This window comes from Nicrophorus vespilloides, unplaced genomic scaffold (genome assembly GCF_001412225.1).
Source record: "Nicrophorus vespilloides isolate i.1.1-1 unplaced genomic scaffold, Nicve_v1.0, whole genome shotgun sequence".
Lineage (NCBI taxonomy): Eukaryota > Metazoa > Arthropoda > Insecta > Coleoptera > Silphidae > Nicrophorus > Nicrophorus vespilloides.
This window is the reverse complement of record NW_017099710.1, coordinates 413,454-433,863: the sequence shown is the minus strand read 5'-3', so window position 1 is coordinate 433,863 and position 20,410 is coordinate 413,454. Positions and strand designations below refer to the sequence as shown.

General features: G+C 36.5%; 3 protein-coding genes across 5 annotated transcripts; all 3 read right to left on the bottom strand.

Annotated features, from left to right (window-relative positions):
* Positions 1–654: 654 nt before the first annotated feature.
* LOC108565335 (LIX1-like protein) lies at positions 655–4,894 on the bottom strand. The gene is made up of 3 exons (XM_017924758.1): positions 3,522–4,894; positions 2,066–2,229; positions 655–1,955 (listed from the first exon to the last, which is right to left on the bottom strand). Exons 1-3 carry the CDS (start codon positions 3,709–3,711, stop codon positions 1,413–1,415), a joined length of 897 nt encoding a protein of 298 aa, XP_017780247.1. The 5' UTR covers positions 3,712–4,894; the 3' UTR covers positions 655–1,412.
* A 1,505-nt stretch (positions 4,895–6,399) lies between these two features.
* On the bottom strand, positions 6,400–13,657 carry LOC108565334 (protein rolling stone-like). 3 transcript variants are annotated; one of them, XM_017924755.1, is made up of 7 exons: positions 13,608–13,657; positions 11,881–11,976; positions 7,736–7,824; positions 7,396–7,630; positions 7,224–7,340; positions 6,982–7,165; positions 6,400–6,760 (listed from the first exon to the last, which is right to left on the bottom strand). In XM_017924755.1, the coding sequence occupies exons 1-7, from the start codon at positions 13,624–13,626 to the stop codon at positions 6,514–6,516; spliced, it is 987 nt and encodes a 328-aa protein (XP_017780244.1). In that variant the 5' UTR covers positions 13,627–13,657; the 3' UTR covers positions 6,400–6,513. The 3 variants fall into 3 exon arrangements, with proteins under 3 accessions (XP_017780244.1, XP_017780245.1, XP_017780246.1); XM_017924756.1 differs by lacking the exons at positions 11,881–11,976; positions 13,608–13,657 and adding an exon at positions 11,144–11,501 and having other exon boundaries at positions 6,401–6,760; XM_017924757.1 differs by lacking the exons at positions 11,881–11,976; positions 13,608–13,657 and adding an exon at positions 10,925–11,115 and having other exon boundaries at positions 6,401–6,760.
* A 3,763-nt stretch (positions 13,658–17,420) lies between these two features.
* LOC108565313 (glucose-6-phosphate 1-epimerase) lies at positions 17,421–19,484 on the bottom strand. The gene is made up of 4 exons (XM_017924703.1): positions 19,168–19,484; positions 18,863–18,973; positions 18,646–18,802; positions 17,421–18,589 (listed from the first exon to the last, which is right to left on the bottom strand). Exons 1-4 carry the CDS (start codon positions 19,232–19,234, stop codon positions 18,091–18,093), a joined length of 834 nt encoding a protein of 277 aa, XP_017780192.1. The 5' UTR covers positions 19,235–19,484; the 3' UTR covers positions 17,421–18,090.
* Between the last annotated feature and the right edge of the window lie 926 nt (positions 19,485–20,410).

Here is a 20,410-nt window from a genome sequence, read left to right as displayed (position 1 = left end):
AAACATCTAGAGATTCGCTTTCGGTAGTAAACGTAATAGCGCAAGAAACAATGCGCGACAACCAACGAGAGGGGGCTTCCCTCCAGCTTAGGTGCAATTAGTCACTGCATGCATTTATATGCACTTACGAAACGATAACGATAAAACGCGTGCGAAATCCTGCAGAAAAGGATTGCTGTTGCATTCCCCATTCCTTTGGGTGGGTCAACGAGTTACCAAGTGTTTGCAGGCTCTTTCTCCTCGACCACTTGCCACTCACCAAGCTCTCACGAGGAAACAAAATAGAGAAACACCTTTAATGGTACGCAATAAAATTGTTACAAATATAATAAAGTGTCCTTATATAAGGTTCGCTTAATTACGTTCCCAGCGATGTCGTTCTTCATGGTCCAATCCCCCATCACGGGTTAAATAAACCTCGACAACAACTTAAACATCTTTAATTAATAATAATAATCATAAAAAAATGGTTATATCATAAATAAAATCAAATATATGACTACATAATGGCAATAGCGATCATAATGATTATAAAGAAGGATTAAATTCATAGCTAAGTACCATTAAAAACATTGCATGTAAATAATGTAGTAAGAGATCTATGATGATGATGTTGATGATGATAATGATGGTCGTTGCGTTGATGATGATGATGATAATAATGATGATGACAATGAGGTTAAGAATAATCGTTACATAATAAACAAAACAAAATAATAATAATAATTATGATAACCGGTGTTGAATGGAACTCACGAGTTGTTGTAATAAGATTATCATAAAGTACTAGTTCAGCGATGAGGGCAGTTCTGCCGGACAAAATAAGAATGTTTCCGGGGCATAGCCTTCTGCATTCAACACGGATTGCAACCGATATGGAACTTAAGTAAATAGTCGCGAGCACCTTCCTATTCGTTCGTTAACCTGCGTTCGGCGTTTCGTTAACACGTTAATAATAAATTTGAAACAACAAAAAACGTAAGTGATTAAAAAGAAATAATAATTATTTAATATATTAGACGAGTCTCACTTGATAGTAACATGTTCTGGGTTTCGCTATTTTATGCGTTTTCAAACTGCTTGTATACTATGAAGCCTAGTTTACATGGAGTGTGATCAGCCACCATGTAAACTGGGATAGGAGCCAAGCATACGTGGTGGCTTGAATTGGAGTAATCAATTACATGCCAGCATGTAAACCAGGCCTGAAGCTGCGTCTACATGGAGGCACCGGCGGACGTGGTATAAGTATCACAAATGGAACAAAATGATTGAAGGTCGTGTACGTAGATCAAGTGCGCGGTGCCAAGGTGTAGAAGCAGCTCTTGATACAATGACATGTCGGACTGGCCGGGCATTGTTCATTTGGCGGTGTATCACTAGGCTTTCGTGCAAATGCATCAGGCATTCGTTCAACTGACATTTACTTGGCTGTGCGCTAGGACGAGTATGTCTTTCTTCTCCTTCGGGAAGCGAAGTTCGCGGCCGGCGAGTCGGGCGGCTTCCAATTCGCGTTCGGCCTGGTTGAGTTCGCGCCTCAAGGAACCGGCGCACTCCTGCTCCCTGGCGATCCAATCCAATGCCATCTGCGACCTCATGTCATCATCGAGGGCTCGGTTCGAGTAGTGGGCGACGACCTCCTGTCTGCTGCACTGCCGCTCCCTCATGGCCTTCAGACTTCCATTCCAATGGAGCAGCTGGAAGACGGTCATCAACTCCTGGAACTCCAGCATCGTGCGACCTTTGTTGGACTCGAGCATGAATCGGAACGCTCCGATGCCGGTGTTAGGATTGTCAGCTTCCTCTTGATCACCTTTGAACGAGGATCGCGCTTCGGCGACGGCCTTCTCGATAAAGTCGTCCGAGATCTTCCTGGATGGATGCTCGTTGAATACGGAATTCATAAGGGCTATCTTGGCGGCGCTCCGTCGCGCCTCGGCTTTCGTTGGGCAATTCTGGAAGGTAGTAGGTAACAAGTTAGGTACACATTGGTTGCTTTCGAAGTTTGGTGTTAAAATTACACGGGCGAGTTTTGTATGTTTTCTTTTTGTTTTGTTTTCGTTACCTGGAAACTGCCGAAGCAGGAGCCGCCGGGTAGAGTCACGTAGCACACGTAGGGCTGGGTGTTTGAAGGCACTGACTCGTAAATGACGAGCGCACCGTTCCGTAGATCGGCGCCCCTGGCCTGCTTCATCTGCCAGAACTCCTGGAGCGCCTCGACCACGTTCACTGCAATCAAGGGAAACGCGTAAGTCGTATTCGGGGTGTAGGTTGAGGAGGGCGGCGGCGATGGCGACGCTAGTGATAGCGACAGCGTGAGCGGTGAGGGCGGCGGCGGCTGCACACCGCCCCCGGCTCCACCCCCGTCCACATTGCCTCCACCGCCTTCGCTCTCCAGCATCTCTTCTCGCGGATGTTAAAAAATCCTTCGATATAAATTGGTGTTTATGCTTTGTCTTCTTCCTTCCTTCTCCGAGTTGGAGAGAGCGAGGAACAAAAAGAAAAAGACAGCGACAAGAAAATAAAGAAAATCAATCGCCACGGTAGTGTTAGCTCTCTGTTCCTCTCAAGGTGTATACACTCGGTGCTTCTTGTTTGGAATTGCGGCCCGGCTCGGGATGATGCAAATAGCGCAGGTGATCGCTAACGGCAATGTTTGGTCGCGACTACCGTCACCGTGGACATGTTTGAACGGTCGACCGCCGAAACAAAGCATTGTGTGCTGATTAAAGGTAGCACTCAGGTGGACTCAGCGGCAACCTTTGCGTCTGCCCGAAGCCAGTTTTTAAACTTTTTAATGGTCCAAGTTACAGTTCAAACTAAATTTATGCTGCATACACGACTTTTTGCCGTCTGGCTATGTCATGTGAGAGATGCCGCAACGGTCTCTCTCCCTGTACCCGAGCTCGCGGCTCGCATCGCCCACTGTTACATATCGCGAACAAAAAAAATACTCACTTATATATATATATATAAAGACTAGTATATATATACAGCCATATATATGTACATAAGTGAGTATATAAATATATATATAGTGGACTTACTCCCACCAGGAGTAAGCACGAACAGACAGCTATTTTAATTCGACATAGAGAGTTAAGCATGTACTGGTTAAGAAAAGTTTCGTCGCCTGAACGCCCATTGAAATTACTCGGGAATGACACATGCATAACAGAGTGCGGGCAGGAAAAATACGAATAAAAGGAGCACGACGATGAAGAAGAAGAAGTTAAAGAAGATGAAGAGAAAGAGAGAGACAGAAAAAAAAAGAAATAAAAAAAAAGAAAAAAAAGGGATTGCAGTCGGAGTTGGAGCGTGAGAAAAGGCGCAAGAAGCGAATGAACGGCGGACAAACGGTGGAGGACGAGGAGGCGAAGAGGAATGGGGAAAGGACAATGGGGAGCGCGATAGCGAGGCGACACGTTCCAGTTTCCAGGGCGTCGGAATCGAGAGCGCCGCGTGCACCTAGGCGGATTGAAGGTAGTAGTAGTAGTAAAATGGTGGAGAAAGAAACGTACCACGGTAGCCTTCGTCGTAGAGTTGCAGCATAGGGGTAGTGGAAGCACAGGACCATTGAGGGTCCGGGTATACCATCATATCGGAGGCAGGCGTTTGGCCACTGGCGACGGTGACAGTAACGGAGACGGCGGGTTCAAGGATGGGCCGCGGAACAAGATCGCGGTCGCGGCCCGCACATGTACTCCGCATCAATGGACTTCTGCACTGCACATATGCACACGATGCATGATGGTGATCGGTGCTGGTGTTGCTGTTGCTATGCTATGACCGTTCTTGCGGCGGCGGCTCTAACAGCAAGCAGCACACCACCGGCTGCTGAACAGCTTTCGGACCGGGCACCTCCCCGGTTGGTCTCCTCTTTACCACTCTCGGTACCACGGGTACCACTCTTGGTACTGACACACGGTCAATTCGCGACGATCGCCTCTTACGTTCCCACTTGCCGCACCGGCAGCACCAGCAGCACAACAGTACCACGCACACTTGTGACCGGAGTAGCGCGAACACGCATATGCACAGAACGTACACAGGTTCCACAGGTCGCTGGGTTCCTTCGGATACCTCTGGTCGATGGTCGTTGTGCTCGCTCCGGCTCACTGTTGGCAGTGTTACTGCTTGCAGCTCTTTAGAAGCCACGATTAACGCACGAGTAACGCGGACAAGGACAGCCGTACAGTTGATGTGGTCGCACAGTTACCGGATTGGCAGCCGGACCTCTGGTACCAGATGGATGGATCTGTGCTCTCGCTTCGCCGCAGCGAGCCGCTCTTGCCCGACTACGGTCCGTCGTCCGCCGTCCTCCTCCAGTTTTGCTCTTTCAATTTCATTATTATGTCTTTATCTCAATAAGATTGTAAACATACCGTTAGATAATGCGCCTTAATTCAGTAATCTAGTTCACCCACGGCACGGACTCACGGCATACCACGTCTCGCCCAAGGGATACCTGCGCGAACCCGACTGCAAGCATGGCCAGGTATGCCTAGGGACAGGGACAACGACAGGGACAGGGACAACGTCAGGGACAGGGAGGAAAAGCGGTGGTAATCAATGAGTCCTTGGGTTGGGTACCTTTGGCCAACCTCGCGTTCTTTAACCCAAACCACCGACGGGCGTTTCCAAACCACAGCCACCGGTGATATTGCAACCATTTGGCAGCTACTTCGCCCGCTACCACCAATTCTCCCCTTCTTCTCCCCCTGACACTCGCCACTGACGGCTGCTATCGATGGGCTTCTGCGGTGGCATTATAATAATCACCTGCCTCCCACAATATGATTACCCAACCATACGTGGTTTCAACTCCATTCTTTCCATTTAAATTTATTATTTCCTTTATTGTTCCTCCGTTTTCTTTTACAGCTTTTCTCGAAATCTGCTAATGAACACACAACACTAATTAGTCTCATTTTAATCACCAATTTTTAAAATAATAATTATACTCAACATCTACATAAAAAATATATAAACTAAAACTTCAATCGAATGAACAACTTTTTAAACTGAAAATCTTAGATTTATAGAGTTTTAATTAATATTCATTGATTTCTCTTAAATATTAAATTGTATATAACCACAAAGAACAATGAATAATAATATTTTCTAACAAAATTAACTTTAAAAGAAAATAAATATTTAATTTTACAAAGATGCTTATGCAACATCTTAATGAAGATAAACGTCGTTTTATTCAACGCGCTTGAATTTTTATTACATTATGTTTTGCTCCTAGATTACCGAGCATAAACTGATTTACAATGGAGCATCAACAAGGAGGAGTGAGATAGAGCGATTGAATTGATTTCAACAAAGGACATAACTCGCTTTAAATCAATTTCAGACACGCAAATTCAATTAGCTTTGATTAAACCCAATTGGATTCATATTATTAAGCAGCGCGTAATTGCAGTGTTTTAAAACTGGTAGTCGGTTACAGTGTTATTGTTGCTTCTTGTGTTTTTTCCTACTTCTTATACTACTGTTGTGTATAAACGCAGCAACTTTGCTCCACTCATTTGTTAATAACGTATTTTCAGGTCACGAACACGATCGAATTTATTGCCTAATGCTTATTCTTCTTACTAATTTCATCCGGCAGCACAAACCATATGTCGTGGAATCCAGTGAGAACTGTTTTTTTCTTCTTCTTCATCATTATTATTTTTACTTTATAAAGTACAATACGTATATCAGATTTTGTAGTTAGGATACAATCCGCACGGAAAGACCTTGCTTTTCACGTTTTAGCATATATAAATATTTATAATGCACGTACTTTTGCTTTTTCGTTGCTGTTGCTTTTCTTAATGCTTCTGGTATTTATTTACAAGTTTCAGTGTAATAAAAAAAAACTTTGAACGTATTTACGTTTTCTCGGCTCAAAGAATTTATGTGAAACGCCTTTAATCTTTTAAAGAAAGTCGGCTTTTACTTTTCTAATGAATACCTCTTAGATAAGAATTGGAAATACCAACATTTTATATAATCAAAATTACAAATATTTTTTGTTTTAAATAAAACTATAAACTTTTGAATACTGAATGATAACAGGTAGTTGCGTTATGTAACTTGTTGCATATGTGCAACAAGTTATATTATTCTTTGAAATGTGTAACAACAACTAACGATGCGTTATTCATTTTAAACTTTAGGCTGTAAATCAATTATGGTTTACTATCTAGATTGTCATAGCATTTTTGTAATATGAATTTTAGTTTTCTAAATAAAATATTATGTGAATGATATACAAATCGGTCTTACTGAAGTCCTAATTATTATATCTTCAGTAACGGCCGTGCTCTTAATTCTTTTTGAATTGTGTAAGGTATATTAAATAAAAGACGAGAAAGGTTAATGAACAATTGTTGACTTTATCAACAAGAACAACATTGGGAAAAAAATCGTACATTTTATAGTAAAACTAACTTAGCGACTAAGTTGAAGGAACATGGAGTAATATTTGGTATTTGGATGATGTGGGCGTGTATATTTTTATATAATCTCGTGTGTCATGGCTTCGTTGTCGAAGCCTCGGAAGATCTCCTGGATTGGAATCTGCGCCTTGGTACAATCGACTTCCCTCTTGAGCAACTTCGTGGCTAGCCACTTTCGCAATTTGTACACCAAAAATGAGCAACAATGTATAACTACGAGGAAAACCATCGCTCCGACGCATATGGCAATAGTGGGTCCTGGCTTATCCCAATTTATCACTTTGTAGATGTTCGGTTTCCCATCCCTGAAAAAAATAAAATAAATAAAACTTTGAAGGTATGCCTTTATAAGTTAATGATTGATGATTAATGGGGCATAATTAATGAGCATTGATTGACGTTGATATTTGTGCGTATTATGATTTGTAAGTAAAATATTTATTTAAATACTTTAAGTGTAGTAGAATCAGTGTTTTAGTGATGTATGATCGTGAGTAGCTTTGGAGTTAAGAGATTAATGAATTACCTGGACGTGCCACCGGCAGCGTAATAGATCACGGTGAACGTCGTGTATACTAATCCGAACAGAAAGGGGAAGTAGATGTGTGCCAACTTGACTGGATGAGCAACTACGCAAAGCTCTATGAACATTGCGACAGAGTTCATACCGTGAACCAAAATGTTCAAATAATCCAAAGGCATGGTCGAGGCTGTAACGTGAAAGTAACGTTAGAAGTGATGGTAATGGATAATGATTTATTTAAGAACCGTCATAGATGATGGCCCAGTAGAGTGCGGTGATGGCAAAGGAAGCATCCGTAGCTATGATATTCGTTGCCCAGAACACCTTGTAAAGAGGTTCGCCACAAGCAGCTTCATCATCGCCTACAAATTAGAGACTGTAAAATAGTTGTACTCAGGCCGGAAGAGATTTGAAGACCTTTTCTGGAGGATAGGAAGTCCCTAATAAGTATAGCAGTAGCCAGGACAGCTTGCACCGTGCACACCAGGAAGCCCCAATTGGTCAAGTAGATAGGCCACTTTAGACGGAACATGTATGGTTTATCGAAGTTTCTTTCGTCCACCATAGACAGTACGAGGGAGCTGAGCAGGAAGGCGGTCATCGCCATCCTGTAAACCAGGTAACCGACGCTGGGGACTGGTTTTCTCTGCCACTGCGAGTTGATAAGCGAAAAAATAAAAAGAAGAACGGATTCGATTGATTTATGGTCGATCGTAAAACCATCGATTCGCCCAAGAAGCCTGGGATTATTACTTACTTGCGACATTGCGAAGACGCTAGAATCCTCATGTTCCAGCGCGAACTGTGCGACGGTGAATTGCTTCTTCCATGCATCAAGCATTGTTCCTGCAAGAAGAACAGAGACCAAATCTTTATTGCTGTACTTGTGCTTGTCGCTGCCTGTACTTGCAACATTAATGAACTTAATTAAGTAACAACGCTGCGAAAAAACCTATTGCGTAAGGCGACCGGTCAGCGAGATTTCTCTTTTTGGCACTGGCGAGTCCATATATTAAATCACAAACAAAAAAAGGATAATAATAATAAAACGTCTGTGCGAAGTAGGCAGTAAACCTCAGGTAAATAGAACCAGCCATCCTCAATAACCAATTACTCCTTGAAATCCATTATGTTGTAATTGCACCGGAGTATAGTTAATGAACTTGAAGCAATTTATAGCCAAACCTATCTTCAATAATCATCTAGATTCTAAATTAAATCAAAATTGGTGTTTTTACCTGAGCAAATACGCAGACTTGGAACCATAATTATTAACACAATGAGTCTACTGTCACAGTAAAGTCAGGAGTGCCAACTATTAAAGACCTGTGACAGCTGTGAGTTAATCTCAAGGACATTTATGACTCAAATTACATATAGTGTGTATGCAGCATTATAAAAATATTTTTTTTTTACAAATAAATGAATCAATAATTTCAAATACATAATGTTACGTCAAAATTATTATGGTCAATAGCCCTTAGCAACAATTATTTTTTTGTTTTATTATTGTAATCTAATAAGACATTCAGAGGCCTAGTGTGTACAAGTTAGTTGTCAAGTAAAGAGTAACTGAAGCTACTCTGAATTGTATAAAATTCAATTTCAAGGTTGATGAATGAATGTAATTTACTTATATAAATTAAATTACATCGTGTTATATGTAACTTGAAGCCGACATCTAATACAGACAGATAGGTCGCGATTAATAATAGGAGTTCAATTCAATTAAGTGAGAACTTAATGCGGTGCGAAATTTCATTTACTACTTCATTTTTTTCACTTTACTATTTGACTAGTGTTATCAAACCAGAAATTTCCCGGGAATTTTGAAACAATATATAGTCTTGATACCCGGGAATTATCGTCCGAGACTCGAGAAATTTTCATTTCCTTACAATAGTGATAGTGACGAAGATCCGAGAACTTTAAATGAATTGCCAATCTCCTACAAAACGGGATCAATATAAATTACTAAAAAAATAATTTAATATATTTGAAAGAACTGTAAAGAGAATATATAAAATAATGGATTTTATTTTTAGTCACTTATTACAATTTCTCGAGTCCCGAGAATTCCCGGGAATCAAAAAAAATGTCTCGTGACTTTCGCCCTTCGTGAATAAAGTTACTATTATTATTGCGAATACATATTAAATTAGTAGTAACGGTTGCCTGCGCTCTAACTATTAGATAATTAATTACGGATTCTAGTGAACATATTTTCGTTTATTAGAATCCTGCAGATTTACTAGCGTGCGCAAGGTATAATGAAAGTAATTAGTTATTAACGTCGTAAAACCTGTCAAACTAATTAATAATTAGTGATGTAAATTGATTTCGGTTTATGTAAGATTACAAAATACAAGTATTATGATGAGCATTTTATTGCGTAACTTTAGAGATTAATGTTGTGTATAATTACTATTGTTTTTTATCAGTACTTAAATATTTGGTTGTAATTGAAACTATTAAGTTGGTAATATTATGTTAAAATCCCATTGTTTGACTACTGTTTCATAATCAATGCAATTTGACCGGCGTTCATTACACCGTAATCGCAATTGATACATGTTTATATACGTGTGAAATTTAAACTATTTTCATTGTTTAATAATATCAAATTAAATACTCTTTATTTAAGTAAATAAACATTTCAAGTTCACAATTTAAAACAACAATAATATTTGATTTAAAAAAAAAGTCATACAATAGAATTAAACCCGGATTAAAGTTTGGGATTTAACTACTAACTTTGAGACTCTGGAGATTAATAAAAGTTATTTTAATTTAAGAATTAAATCCACCCATATCGCAACTTTTCTAAAATAAGAAAATAAATAACAGAAAATTTTCTATTCATTAAAATTAATTGCAATTGTTGTTAGCCTTGTAAAAATATATGCAGTTGTAAGTTTTTTTTCTCTTTTTGCAAAAAAAATAAATAATTGCTGTACCTATGTGCTTGCAAAAAAATCTGAATATAAATCCTCCTTACAAAGAAAAGATTAATTAAAAAAAAGTATTATTCAAGATATGAACAATTGCAAGGCATTCATTATTGTTAACTAACGTCATCGAAGTAAACTTACAACATGAATGTTTGGCCTTGGATTGAACGCTTTATAAATTTTAAAAAAAGTTACCAAGAATTATTGATATTTGAATATAGTATCAACTAAATAGGTTGTGATTGTGCAAAAAAAAATGTGATTTGTCCTTGTTTTTCAGTTCATTTATGTTTACACATTAATGTTTTTTTATCAAATCTATAAGAATTATTGAAATTGTTAAAAAAATGGTTTTCTGTTATTATTTGCTTTTTTTCCTCATCAAAATATGTGTTTCTAGTAAATAAAGATTATTTAATTATATTTATTTGCTTAGTATAGAAAATGTTTGCTTTATATAAAATATGGACAAAAAAAACTGATCAATTAGTAACAGTTAATATATATACTATACAGTTATAATAATAATTTGTTTTAATTTTTGATTTGTTATAATAAATATAAAAATTGTTATTACTTGACAAAATTTAAGAAAATTGTTTGTTTAAATAATTGTTAAATTTTTAAATCTATTGAATAAGACACTACTGTAGACATACATAAAATAAATTTCAAATTATTATATTTCTTTAAATATATTTTAGTAATTTAACTTATGTTTACAGTAAACAAAATAATTTATATAAAAAAAAGTATTTTTCCATCCGTCTCTTGTTAATAATGTGTTTGCAAATAATTGTTGTGAGGACGGAAAGACCTATGGTATTTGAAACATATAATATTTTATTTTTGACTGTTGTAAGATTATTATGATTATAAATTGATGTTAAATTATTTATTTAAATATAATAAAGATTTAAACGTAAGTGCGATTTAGAAAGCTGTGAGTTTGTCTATTGATTTAGATGAGCCGAATGTTATTGACTACTACTTACAAAATATGTTACGCATGGATGAAAGTTTTTCTAGGATATTTTGAATCGCTTGATCTTTGGTTATTTAGCAACGAACTTCACTGGTTCCAATAAATTCGTACCGACAGAAACAGCAATAGGTAATGATGAATCAGCCGGTTGTACCGACGTAACGTAATTGCTCTATTCCGCTGTTCAATCGTAATGCCATCTCCGATGAACACATCGATCAAGACTTACCACGGCGTATCACAAGGGTTTCCTTCTTTCTTTCTCTTCAAAAAGAAACGCGCGTGGCTGTCGGAACAGGGGAGACCGAAGTACTGGTGCCGGCAATAATCGATATCACTGGGGCATGGTCAATTTGCGGCAATTAGGCTTCCCTGCGATCCGTGCGGTATTATTGTCCGATCTGCCGCAAACGCACGGAAAACTAGGATTGCTGATGATTGTATTGAATGATGGAACTATACGATACGGTACGAGACGGAACGGGTAGGATTGTGTATTTGATAGAGGTGCAGATAGATACGAGTGTTTCAATTTTTTCGCTTCGTGATCGACCACGTGGGTTCGCCGTCGGTGTCGCTTGTGATACTGAATTGCTTCGATTGTACAAAACACCCACCGGCACAAATAAGGTTCGTGATCGTAAAGACCTTTACCTATTCATAAGCCGTGCACTTAACCCTTTGTTAATTAGAGGGCTCCGCGCATGTCGCCTACCGTGCGGCGGTATCGCCATCAACCGATACATCTGCACCCATGGGAAAGTATCTGCTCTGGACTCCTCACGAACTTTATAATGACCATGTGAAAGTGATGCCCGGCCGCGTATCATTCTTCTCCCATTATATCACGGTTACTAGCCCCGCGACCGGAAGCCAATCGTACCCCAATTATGAGTAGTAATACCATCAACTACATCGTATTCTTCCATTCAAACCGTAGGAAACCATCCCCAGAAGCTAACATACCTGCACGTCCATCCCCCCAAGGTAACAAGGCGAACAGGCAGCGTCGGAAACGGCCACAGCAGCGCCGCATCATCATATGCCTGCGTTTCCTTCTTTCTGAAAGCAAAAAAGACAACACACAAAAACAAATACAACAACAACAACAAAAACCGCACACTCAACATTCATATTTTTCGGCAAAGTACAGTATAATACAGAATTCCTAGACATTCTATAGAATAACTAATTATATTAGTCGTAATGTATGACATGTTTATGCTTCGACGTTCTGTAGAATACCTAAAATAATTGGGCGTATTGTATAATTTACAATTGTATTATATAATGTATAATTTTGTAAATCAGGCAAAGTCTGAAATTCTAAAACTATTATTATTTAACTAGTTTAATTTTGTTGAATACCATAGATTTTTCTGGAAGAACACAATTTGTAGTAGTAGTAGTTTTTATACTTTGTGAAAAAGAGGTTACACAAATAGAAAAACTTTGTTGATGGATTTAAAACAACGTTTTGTTAAATTTTTCATGTGCAAAAGTCATAAATATGCTTACGTCAGTCAAAAAATGGATGTAACTATAAATGCTATTCAAGCACAACTTGTTCCAGTAAATAAAGTAAATTCATAAGAAAATAAAAATGTTTCAATTATTATTACAATTTTCTTTTTATACACTCTGTTATAAAATGCTTGGATATACCATATAATGATTATGTAATGTATATAAGATAAGCACTAAAGACGCAACTAAAGCATAACTTTCTGCAATCATAAGATTATTATAATATGTGAGAAAGTAAAACTGTTTTGATTCCGATTAAAATCAACATCAACACAAAAATATACAGTCATTGTCTTAATTAACCTAGGCATTCCTATAATGATTACGCAATTTATAGAAGACTTCTTTATTGTATGTTTTGTTAAATTCCACGTGGCATTATTATATTATACCTAGGTATTTTGTAGAATACAGACTTATATACTTTTACCGCTAACAGATACATCTCTTCATCCATTCAGCAATATAATATTATTATTATTTTTACAAGACAAATATGCGAATAAGTGTTTCCACACCACTCGCAGACCGGTTTCTCCCCGTGGGGCTCATTAGCTTCGAGGCCGATGTGACAAGCTGTGTATCTCTCTCCTCTCAAATTGTGGACCCGTGTAGAGATAGTTTCGCCATCATCGACGGATCCCAAAAAAATGCGCGATCCCTGAATATTATTTTTTGTTTTTTTTACATAACGCGTAGCTGATAGAACGGGAAAGAGAAAGAAGTCCGCTTCGTCCCAGGCCAACAGCATTAGCATATTATTTATTGGCGACCTCGGATCGAACTTTCAATTATTATCCAGTCGCCAATGAGAACACCAATCTCACCATCCATCCACACGTATTAATTTATATATTTGTTAATTCGAAGCCTGTTTTCACTTATTTCTGTTATTTTTCTTTCTAAACAGTCGTTGCACCTTACATAACTGAAACTGAAACTTCGAGACGTGAAAACTAGTCCGATTAGTCACATCGGAATGCATCGGAGAACGAAAATTAAGAGTAGAAACTTTCATTCCATTCAAAGCTTTCTGACCTATATTCCCGGTCCGGGCGAACTCTTATGTAATAAGAACGTGCGCGCCTTGTACAGGAAACGGAGAAAGAACTTCGCAATTGCACAAACGCAGCAATTAATTACATTTATTTATTTTGATAACGTACTTGGGAAAGCGCTAGGCATTTGCTCGACACCACAGGTTGACAACCATCGCCTCTCGGTACTGTACTAACAAGGAACAAACGGAAAATTTGTGGCATAGGATTGTATTGACGTTTCAAAAACGAGCAAAAGCCTGGATAAGATAGAGCGCATTAATTTTTCACTTCATTATCGGTTTACGTAGCCTTCGAGGCGTGTGTTTCGGAAAATTTGCCAAGGTAACAATCGAGAACAATTATTTGCACCAACAAAATAATACGTTCCACATATTATTCCACTGTACTTCAACCGAAATAATTACCAAACTTTAATATGACTGTATAAAAAATTACAGTTACTGAATTTTATATTTTTCTTAAAATTTAAAGTACTTTAACAATCGGTATATTTGTTAATACAAGCTGAAACTTTTAGCTTTGTAATTATCAATATTCCAACATTTACTTGGAGCAATAATCAGAAATTAAATTTAAAGAAATTATATAAATAAAATAATGAAAATCAAAAGTAGGACTAAAATTCATTTGAAAACCAAAACACCAATCAATATAATGATTTTTCTTGGAAATTAATTATTTCAGTTTTAGCGCCTTTTATTGATATTTCAATTAAATATTAAAATATCAAGACTATTATTAAATTAAATCAAATACATAATATAAACTTTTCGGAACTTACTTTCTGGACAGGCGATAAAACAAACTCTATGCTAGAATTAATTATCTAATTACTTATCAATTATTTACTATTACTTATTCGAATGAAGAAAGAAAAGTACATGACTATAGTTTTTGATACTGGAGAGTTAAAACGATACCTGCGCACTCTAATCTTAGGTTTAACTGAAAAGCTTATAATACTCTATAATCTACATTTATTCTCATTGTATTTATTTTATGTTGAGTAATATAAACTACGGATTACATGAATATTATCTCAATTGGAATTTGTGTCTATATGAGCTTTACAGATTATTTTTTTATTATTTATTTCAAAAAATGTATCTTGTAAGTTTAGGAAGATTTGTTTAGACTAATTTAAAAGTAATTTAAGAAAAATGCTGTTTTTCAGTTAATTAAAATATAAACAAGAAAATGTATATTTTGTATCTGCGGTGTGTGAAAATTAAAATAATCAGTTACAGTAGAACAATAGAACAAAGAAATAATAATTATCAAGGAAGAATGTGTATAAATCTTTATGCACTGTGGATATGTAAACAAATAATGAAATATATTTTTTTTTCTCAAACTGTTTTAATTTTATTTTGTTTTCTTCAAACGCAGAAGGAAAAACATGTAAAGGTAATTGAATGATTTTTATTTTGTGAGCCACGTGAAAGTAAAACTATCAATGTGGTTTACTGTACATTAAGCAGGCGGTACTCGTGACGTTAATAATTATGAGTCTCAATTAATTAATAACATGAAAGGAAAATGCGTAATAAATATGTCAAAAACACAATTGTTAAAGTCTACTTTAAATCAATATAGTAAAAAAAATATGCAGTGTGAAACAACTGTTTTTATATTTAAAATATTATAATGTAATCAATTATATCAACATAATTTCTTCCTATTCATTTTTTTTATATAACTTATAAATTTGTGAACATTTGTAAATTCAGATAAAATAATAATATCAGTCGACTTAGTTAAGTTTAAAGTTTAAATATTGTAACCGGAAACATTCTTTATTACTACAATTTTTCATTTCATTCATAGTTTCCAAATAAATGCACCATTTAATGCAAAAATTGACTCATTTACTATAAAAATGTACAGAGAACGAAAATTTGAATCAATTTGTTACTACATATGTTGATTCTATTACTTTGCTTTGAATTTTTTATTTACAAATTTTGGTTGTATGTATTGAAAATTTGTGCTATTTTCATATAAACTGCATTATTTCTCATATAGATAATTGTTCATGTTAGTTTGGAGTTATTAGAGTTTTTAAAATTGTTGAATAGTAACAGAGAAAATGTTTGTTTTTTTTTTCATTCATTATCACAAAAATTCCATATATTGTTTCACTTCTGATGTTTCACAAGATTTTACTTTCACATCCCTCCCTTCATTCTACATTAAAAAAGCATATAATAAAGCAGGGAAAATGTTTTTTTTATATAGGAAAATATACTGAAGAAAACCATTATATAATATTTATTAAGGAAAAAAAGATAATTTAACAAAACTATAAGTCATAAGATAGAAAATATAGCGATTGTAAACATGTTTTTTTTTTTCAACAAAACTCTCTTTTAGTTCCTGTATGTAAGCAATCGTGACGGAAATAATTATGGATCTCAATTAACCAATAACATAAATGAAAAAAGAGATCGCAATGCGTAAAACAACTCAACAACAAAGTTATTAAAATATACTTTATATTAATAAAAAAAATCATTTTGTAATGTGTATTACAACATTTTTCTATGAAATTTTTAATTATTAGTTTTAGAGTTTATATGAAATAAATGATGTTTATTATTATGATGTTCATTTAATTTTATTATACAGTGGAACCTCGCTTAACGAGCAAAATGAATTGTAAGAAAAATGACTCGCTTAACGAGCAACGTTTTGCATAACGAGTGACGACGAGAAGATAAGTTCCGGATTGCGCGCCTGCTACATACATACATATTATATGTATTTTTGAATATGTTTCACTATACGAGTAAAATTCGGAAATTTTGGAACGGATTAAACTCGTTAAGCGAGGTTCCACTGTATTTTATATATAGATATGATGTAATTGCGATTAGTGCTGTAGGTCATGGTATTTCTATATGTTCATTCAATAACAATCATTTATTATTTCAATAATTTTAATATTAACCTTGGATGTGTAGATTAGATGATTTATGCTATTTTTTCCTACATATTTCGCAAACTTTATACAATATACTTTTCTGGTGGTTTTATTTTACTAACATATTTTTTATTTATTAATACTACATTTTTAAATTTATGTTAAATAAATTCATAAATATTGAAAAATGGGATGAATAATTTAAAGGAATATACAAGAATTAAGGAACTGGAATAATTGTAACAAATATATGTATTTACGCTGATTTGTAACCACTTATTGAAATGTATGTTTGAAGAAAATATACAACAGTAAAAGGTAAATATTTAAAATAACTTACAAATTGTTGTCCATGTACACGTTTACAAACAAAACAGTTAAGTCATTAAAGGTAATAAAAAATATTACTATGTTGTGATTCAAAAATAGACATGTGCTTGTTAATTTTATGATGTTTTCTGTAAATAGTAGTTTTATTGTTATATTGCTAACTCTGTAATATGTAAATATTTATCCTCAATCCATATATTATTTTTGTACAATGAATAATGTATTGACTTTTCGGTAGTCAATGAAAAGGATTCACAATGAAAATGTGGATTATCGGAAAAACAGCAGAATTACCATTGAAATTGGTGGCATTCCTTGCTGGAAAAGCGGCTGAGCGTGCGATGAAAACTGTTTGTAATGAGTGATCGTGCCGATCGCGATTGGTGGCATTCCTCTGGGAAAATCTTAATAGAATCTATTAATTATGTGACAGTCGCGGGTCTCGCGCTGAATCACAATGAGGCATCCGAGGTCCCTTAATGACATGCAAGAATCTCGGATGGCAGAACTGGAATAGGCCGGACCCGAAGTGGAAAGAAGGACGAGTAAAGGAATAAAAAAAAAAGAAGAACGAGAAAAAGAGAAGAAAACAAGAACTCTATATAGAAGAACGGGTATACGTAATGGACATCGATTAAAAAAAAAATAATAAAATAAAAATTGGATGCACAAAACGGTGCGGACGGAGGTAATAAAAATATTTGAGATGCCGTAGCCCGGGCTTATGCAACAGCATTTCCGATCTGCAGCAGGCCGGGAAGACTACGGTCTTCTTACTCATGTGGATATTGCGATTCGGATATTGGAGATATGGATGATTGAAGCGGCTTTTGTATTGTTTTAATTTTATTTAAAACTTTTATTTATAGATAAAAGCCTTCTGCGGTTATTCTCAGTTACATCTTTTATCTTCTTAGTGTTTTTTTTTTATCTAACAGAGATAATAATAACTTAACTATCAAAAAGTCTTATACTATTGCACAGTAATAATAATAATACGGACAGAAACTACAAACTACTCCAGTCGTATACCATGTAAGGCTATAGAGGCCCGGAACGTTCCTTTTCAAGTAATACATTGTTTCGGGCCGTCCATGTCACGAAGATTAAAAATAACTATTGCTTCGAATAAGTTGGGCATCACAGCCGACAGTGTCCGCTGCCGCAATCCGCTCAGAGCTAAAATAATGAGAAATAAAACAAAAACGAATAACAAACAAAAAAATATTCAATCAAATAGGTAATTTAAAATATAATAAATTAATATGGAACGGCGGAACAGGCGGCGCGGAATCGGTCGGAATGATTGCGAAGTGCAGATGGCGTCTTCTTCGTTCACATCACTTGTAGGATCTGGCTAGCCTCGAAGGCGGTGCCGGGCAAGAGGATCACCGGACTGGAAACGTGTCCAGCTTCTACGCAGACCATGTTCGGATACTCGTCGTCTCCGAAATCGGACATGTCTTTGGCGTGGTCCATCCACGGATTCCAGACGACGGTGTCCGGGAAATTGTACTTCTGGATCCTCATCTTCCTCCCGGATACCACATTAGTTATGATGTGCTCGTGCGGGGTATTCTGATAAATCCTATCAGTCCACTCCCCAATAGTCACGACGTCTCTAGCCTCATGGTAGATAGCACCGTCTCTAGTCTTATCAACGAAGGTGCAACCGTGTAGTCCTGTGATCTGGCACCTCCTCACGTCCGGCACTTTAAAATATGTGTGCAACAGCATATTAAAGCTAAACGTCAAATCCTTGCTAGGATTATAGATGGCAATGTTAAAATGCAACTCCTTCTCACGAAGGATCAGTCTGTAAGTCAAACGAAAACTGCAAACGAGCGGCATTAATATCATCTCGCATTAGACCACAACGACGGGTCTTACTCATAGCTCCACATGGATCTGGTGAAGTCCGAATCCATAAGCGAGAAGATCGCCTCGACGTCGCCGCTGGGCAGACGCTCCGGCGCCTTTTCGATGTTCCAGCGGACAATCCTGGCGAAACCATGCTGAGGTCCATACGGCCATGGCCCGAATTGAGCTGCAAAAAAATACGTTCACCTTACCATACAATATGCTCATCAACCATGGCGGGACTTACGAAAAACGAATGGAATTCCTCCTCTGATCGCCTTCTTCCCATCGAACTGGGCTTGTTTGCTCACAAAAAGCTGCTCCTGATTGTTGACCCGCCAAGAGACGACGGTCGCACCTGCAATGGATTACATTATACCATACGTAAACAAAAAAAAACAATGAGGTTATGGATGTTCAAGTATTTTTTTAAGGTACATCTCAATCGAGCTTTTTTTTTCCTTCGTGCGGTCGATTCAAAGTGAAGCGGAGGGAAAAAAGATTTGCGGACTCGAGTGACCCCGGACAACCGCGGACGCTTGTCTTCATTACCGTGCAAATTGATAGTGCAAGTGGTATTATTTCCTCTATCGAGAACCACAACACTGGTGGCCGCCATGGCTTTGATCCAGGCAGATGCGCAGCAATCTTTTTCAAAACACTTGTTTAGCACCTTAGCACTTTTACTACCTGCGCGTACGCTCGACAGGTGCCAAGTCCCTCTATCGGAGATAAAAAAGATATCGGTTTGCTATTTTGCAAATGCTACAGCAATGGATGATTATAGTAACAAGGCTTGTGGATGCGGATACCCGACGCCAACGATTTTCACCAGCAGACTCAAGACAACGGATGCGAACAACTAGTTTTTCATACCTAGTCCACAGCAAAAAACAGCCTTCCAGCGGACGAGCAAAAACTCCTAAACGCCGTCGCCATCTGCGCCGCATGCTCTGGACTATATCTGCAGATCAATAGACCATCCTGATGAGCGGAGCCCTCTGCACTAGATATCTACAACCACCTATGTTTATGATGCTGCCGTTTCCAAGGTGGCGCGACCATCAACAAATTTCGTAATTTCATTTCAAATGCATTAGCAATATCTCAAGTGTTGCCAACAGACTCTTTAAAATTCGCTGATAATACGCTTGTTATCATACATTATCAGTTTTCAGAGTACAACAGGTTTTTTTGTTTCCGTAAACAACTTGTTTCATTATTCTATCCGTATGCGCACAAATATTTATATGCTTATTTTAAAACATTTTTAAGCGAGTAAATATTTGCAATAACATTTACATAAATAAACGTTGTTTATTAATACACAAGTAAAATAACCCATAGTCATAGCTTTTTAAGTTAAAATAATGTAATGCAATTATACAAGAAATACGTGGAATTCATAAATTTACATCAAAACATATAATTTAACTATACTGTAAATTACGATTAAAAATAATATATCAAGTATACTTCCTCATTTCAACACTTATCATTACTTCCCAATTATTTCTCAATTAGTAAAATGCCAGTTACATTATTAATGTAAACTTTGATATTGATTTGTATAAAATGTATAACATCATCTGCTGACTGATTAGAGATGGAATTGGGACAGAATCGTCCCTACCACTAATTACACTAGTGTAGAATCCTTGCAGTGAAATGGAATCAGAACGTGATTCGACTGAACAATAACAGGAAACACTAGATCAAATTTGCTGAATCTAATTCGGTTTGATAACTTATACAAATTACATTACAATAGGTAATAAAACAATACAAATAAAAA

What these genes read in the sequence shown, in the direction of transcription:
- LOC108565335 (XM_017924758.1), bottom strand. Translation starts at nt 3,711, where the DNA reads ATGCGGAGTACATGTGCGGGCCGCGACCGCGATCTTGTTCCGCGGCCC. An exon ending in CTACGACGAAGGCTACCGTG is followed by an intron (nt 2,230 to 3,521) that starts GTACGTTTCTTT and finishes CCTTGATTGCAG; the next exon opens with TGAACGTGGTCGAGGCGCTC. An exon ending in CCTGCTTCGGCAGTTTCCAG is followed by an intron (nt 1,956 to 2,065) that starts GTAACGAAAACA and finishes ACTACCTTCCAG; the next exon opens with AATTGCCCAACGAAAGCCGA.
- LOC108565334 (XM_017924755.1), bottom strand. An exon ending in CTTCCTATCCTCCAGAAAAG is followed by an intron (nt 7,341 to 7,395) that starts GTCTTCAAATCT and finishes TCTAATTTGTAG; the next exon opens with GCGATGATGAAGCTGCTTGT. An exon ending in CTGGGCCATCATCTATGACG is followed by an intron (nt 7,166 to 7,223) that starts GTTCTTAAATAA and finishes TTCACGTTACAG; the next exon opens with CCTCGACCATGCCTTTGGAT.
- LOC108565313 (XM_017924703.1), bottom strand. Translation starts at nt 19,234, where the DNA reads ATGGCGGCCACCAGTGTTGTGGTTCTCGATAGAGGAAATAATACCACT. An exon ending in TTGCACTATCAATTTGCACG is followed by an intron (nt 18,974 to 19,167) that starts GTAATGAAGACA and finishes AATCCATTGCAG; the next exon opens with GTGCGACCGTCGTCTCTTGG. An exon ending in AGGAATTCCATTCGTTTTTC is followed by an intron (nt 18,803 to 18,862) that starts GTAAGTCCCGCC and finishes ATTTTTTTGCAG; the next exon opens with CTCAATTCGGGCCATGGCCG.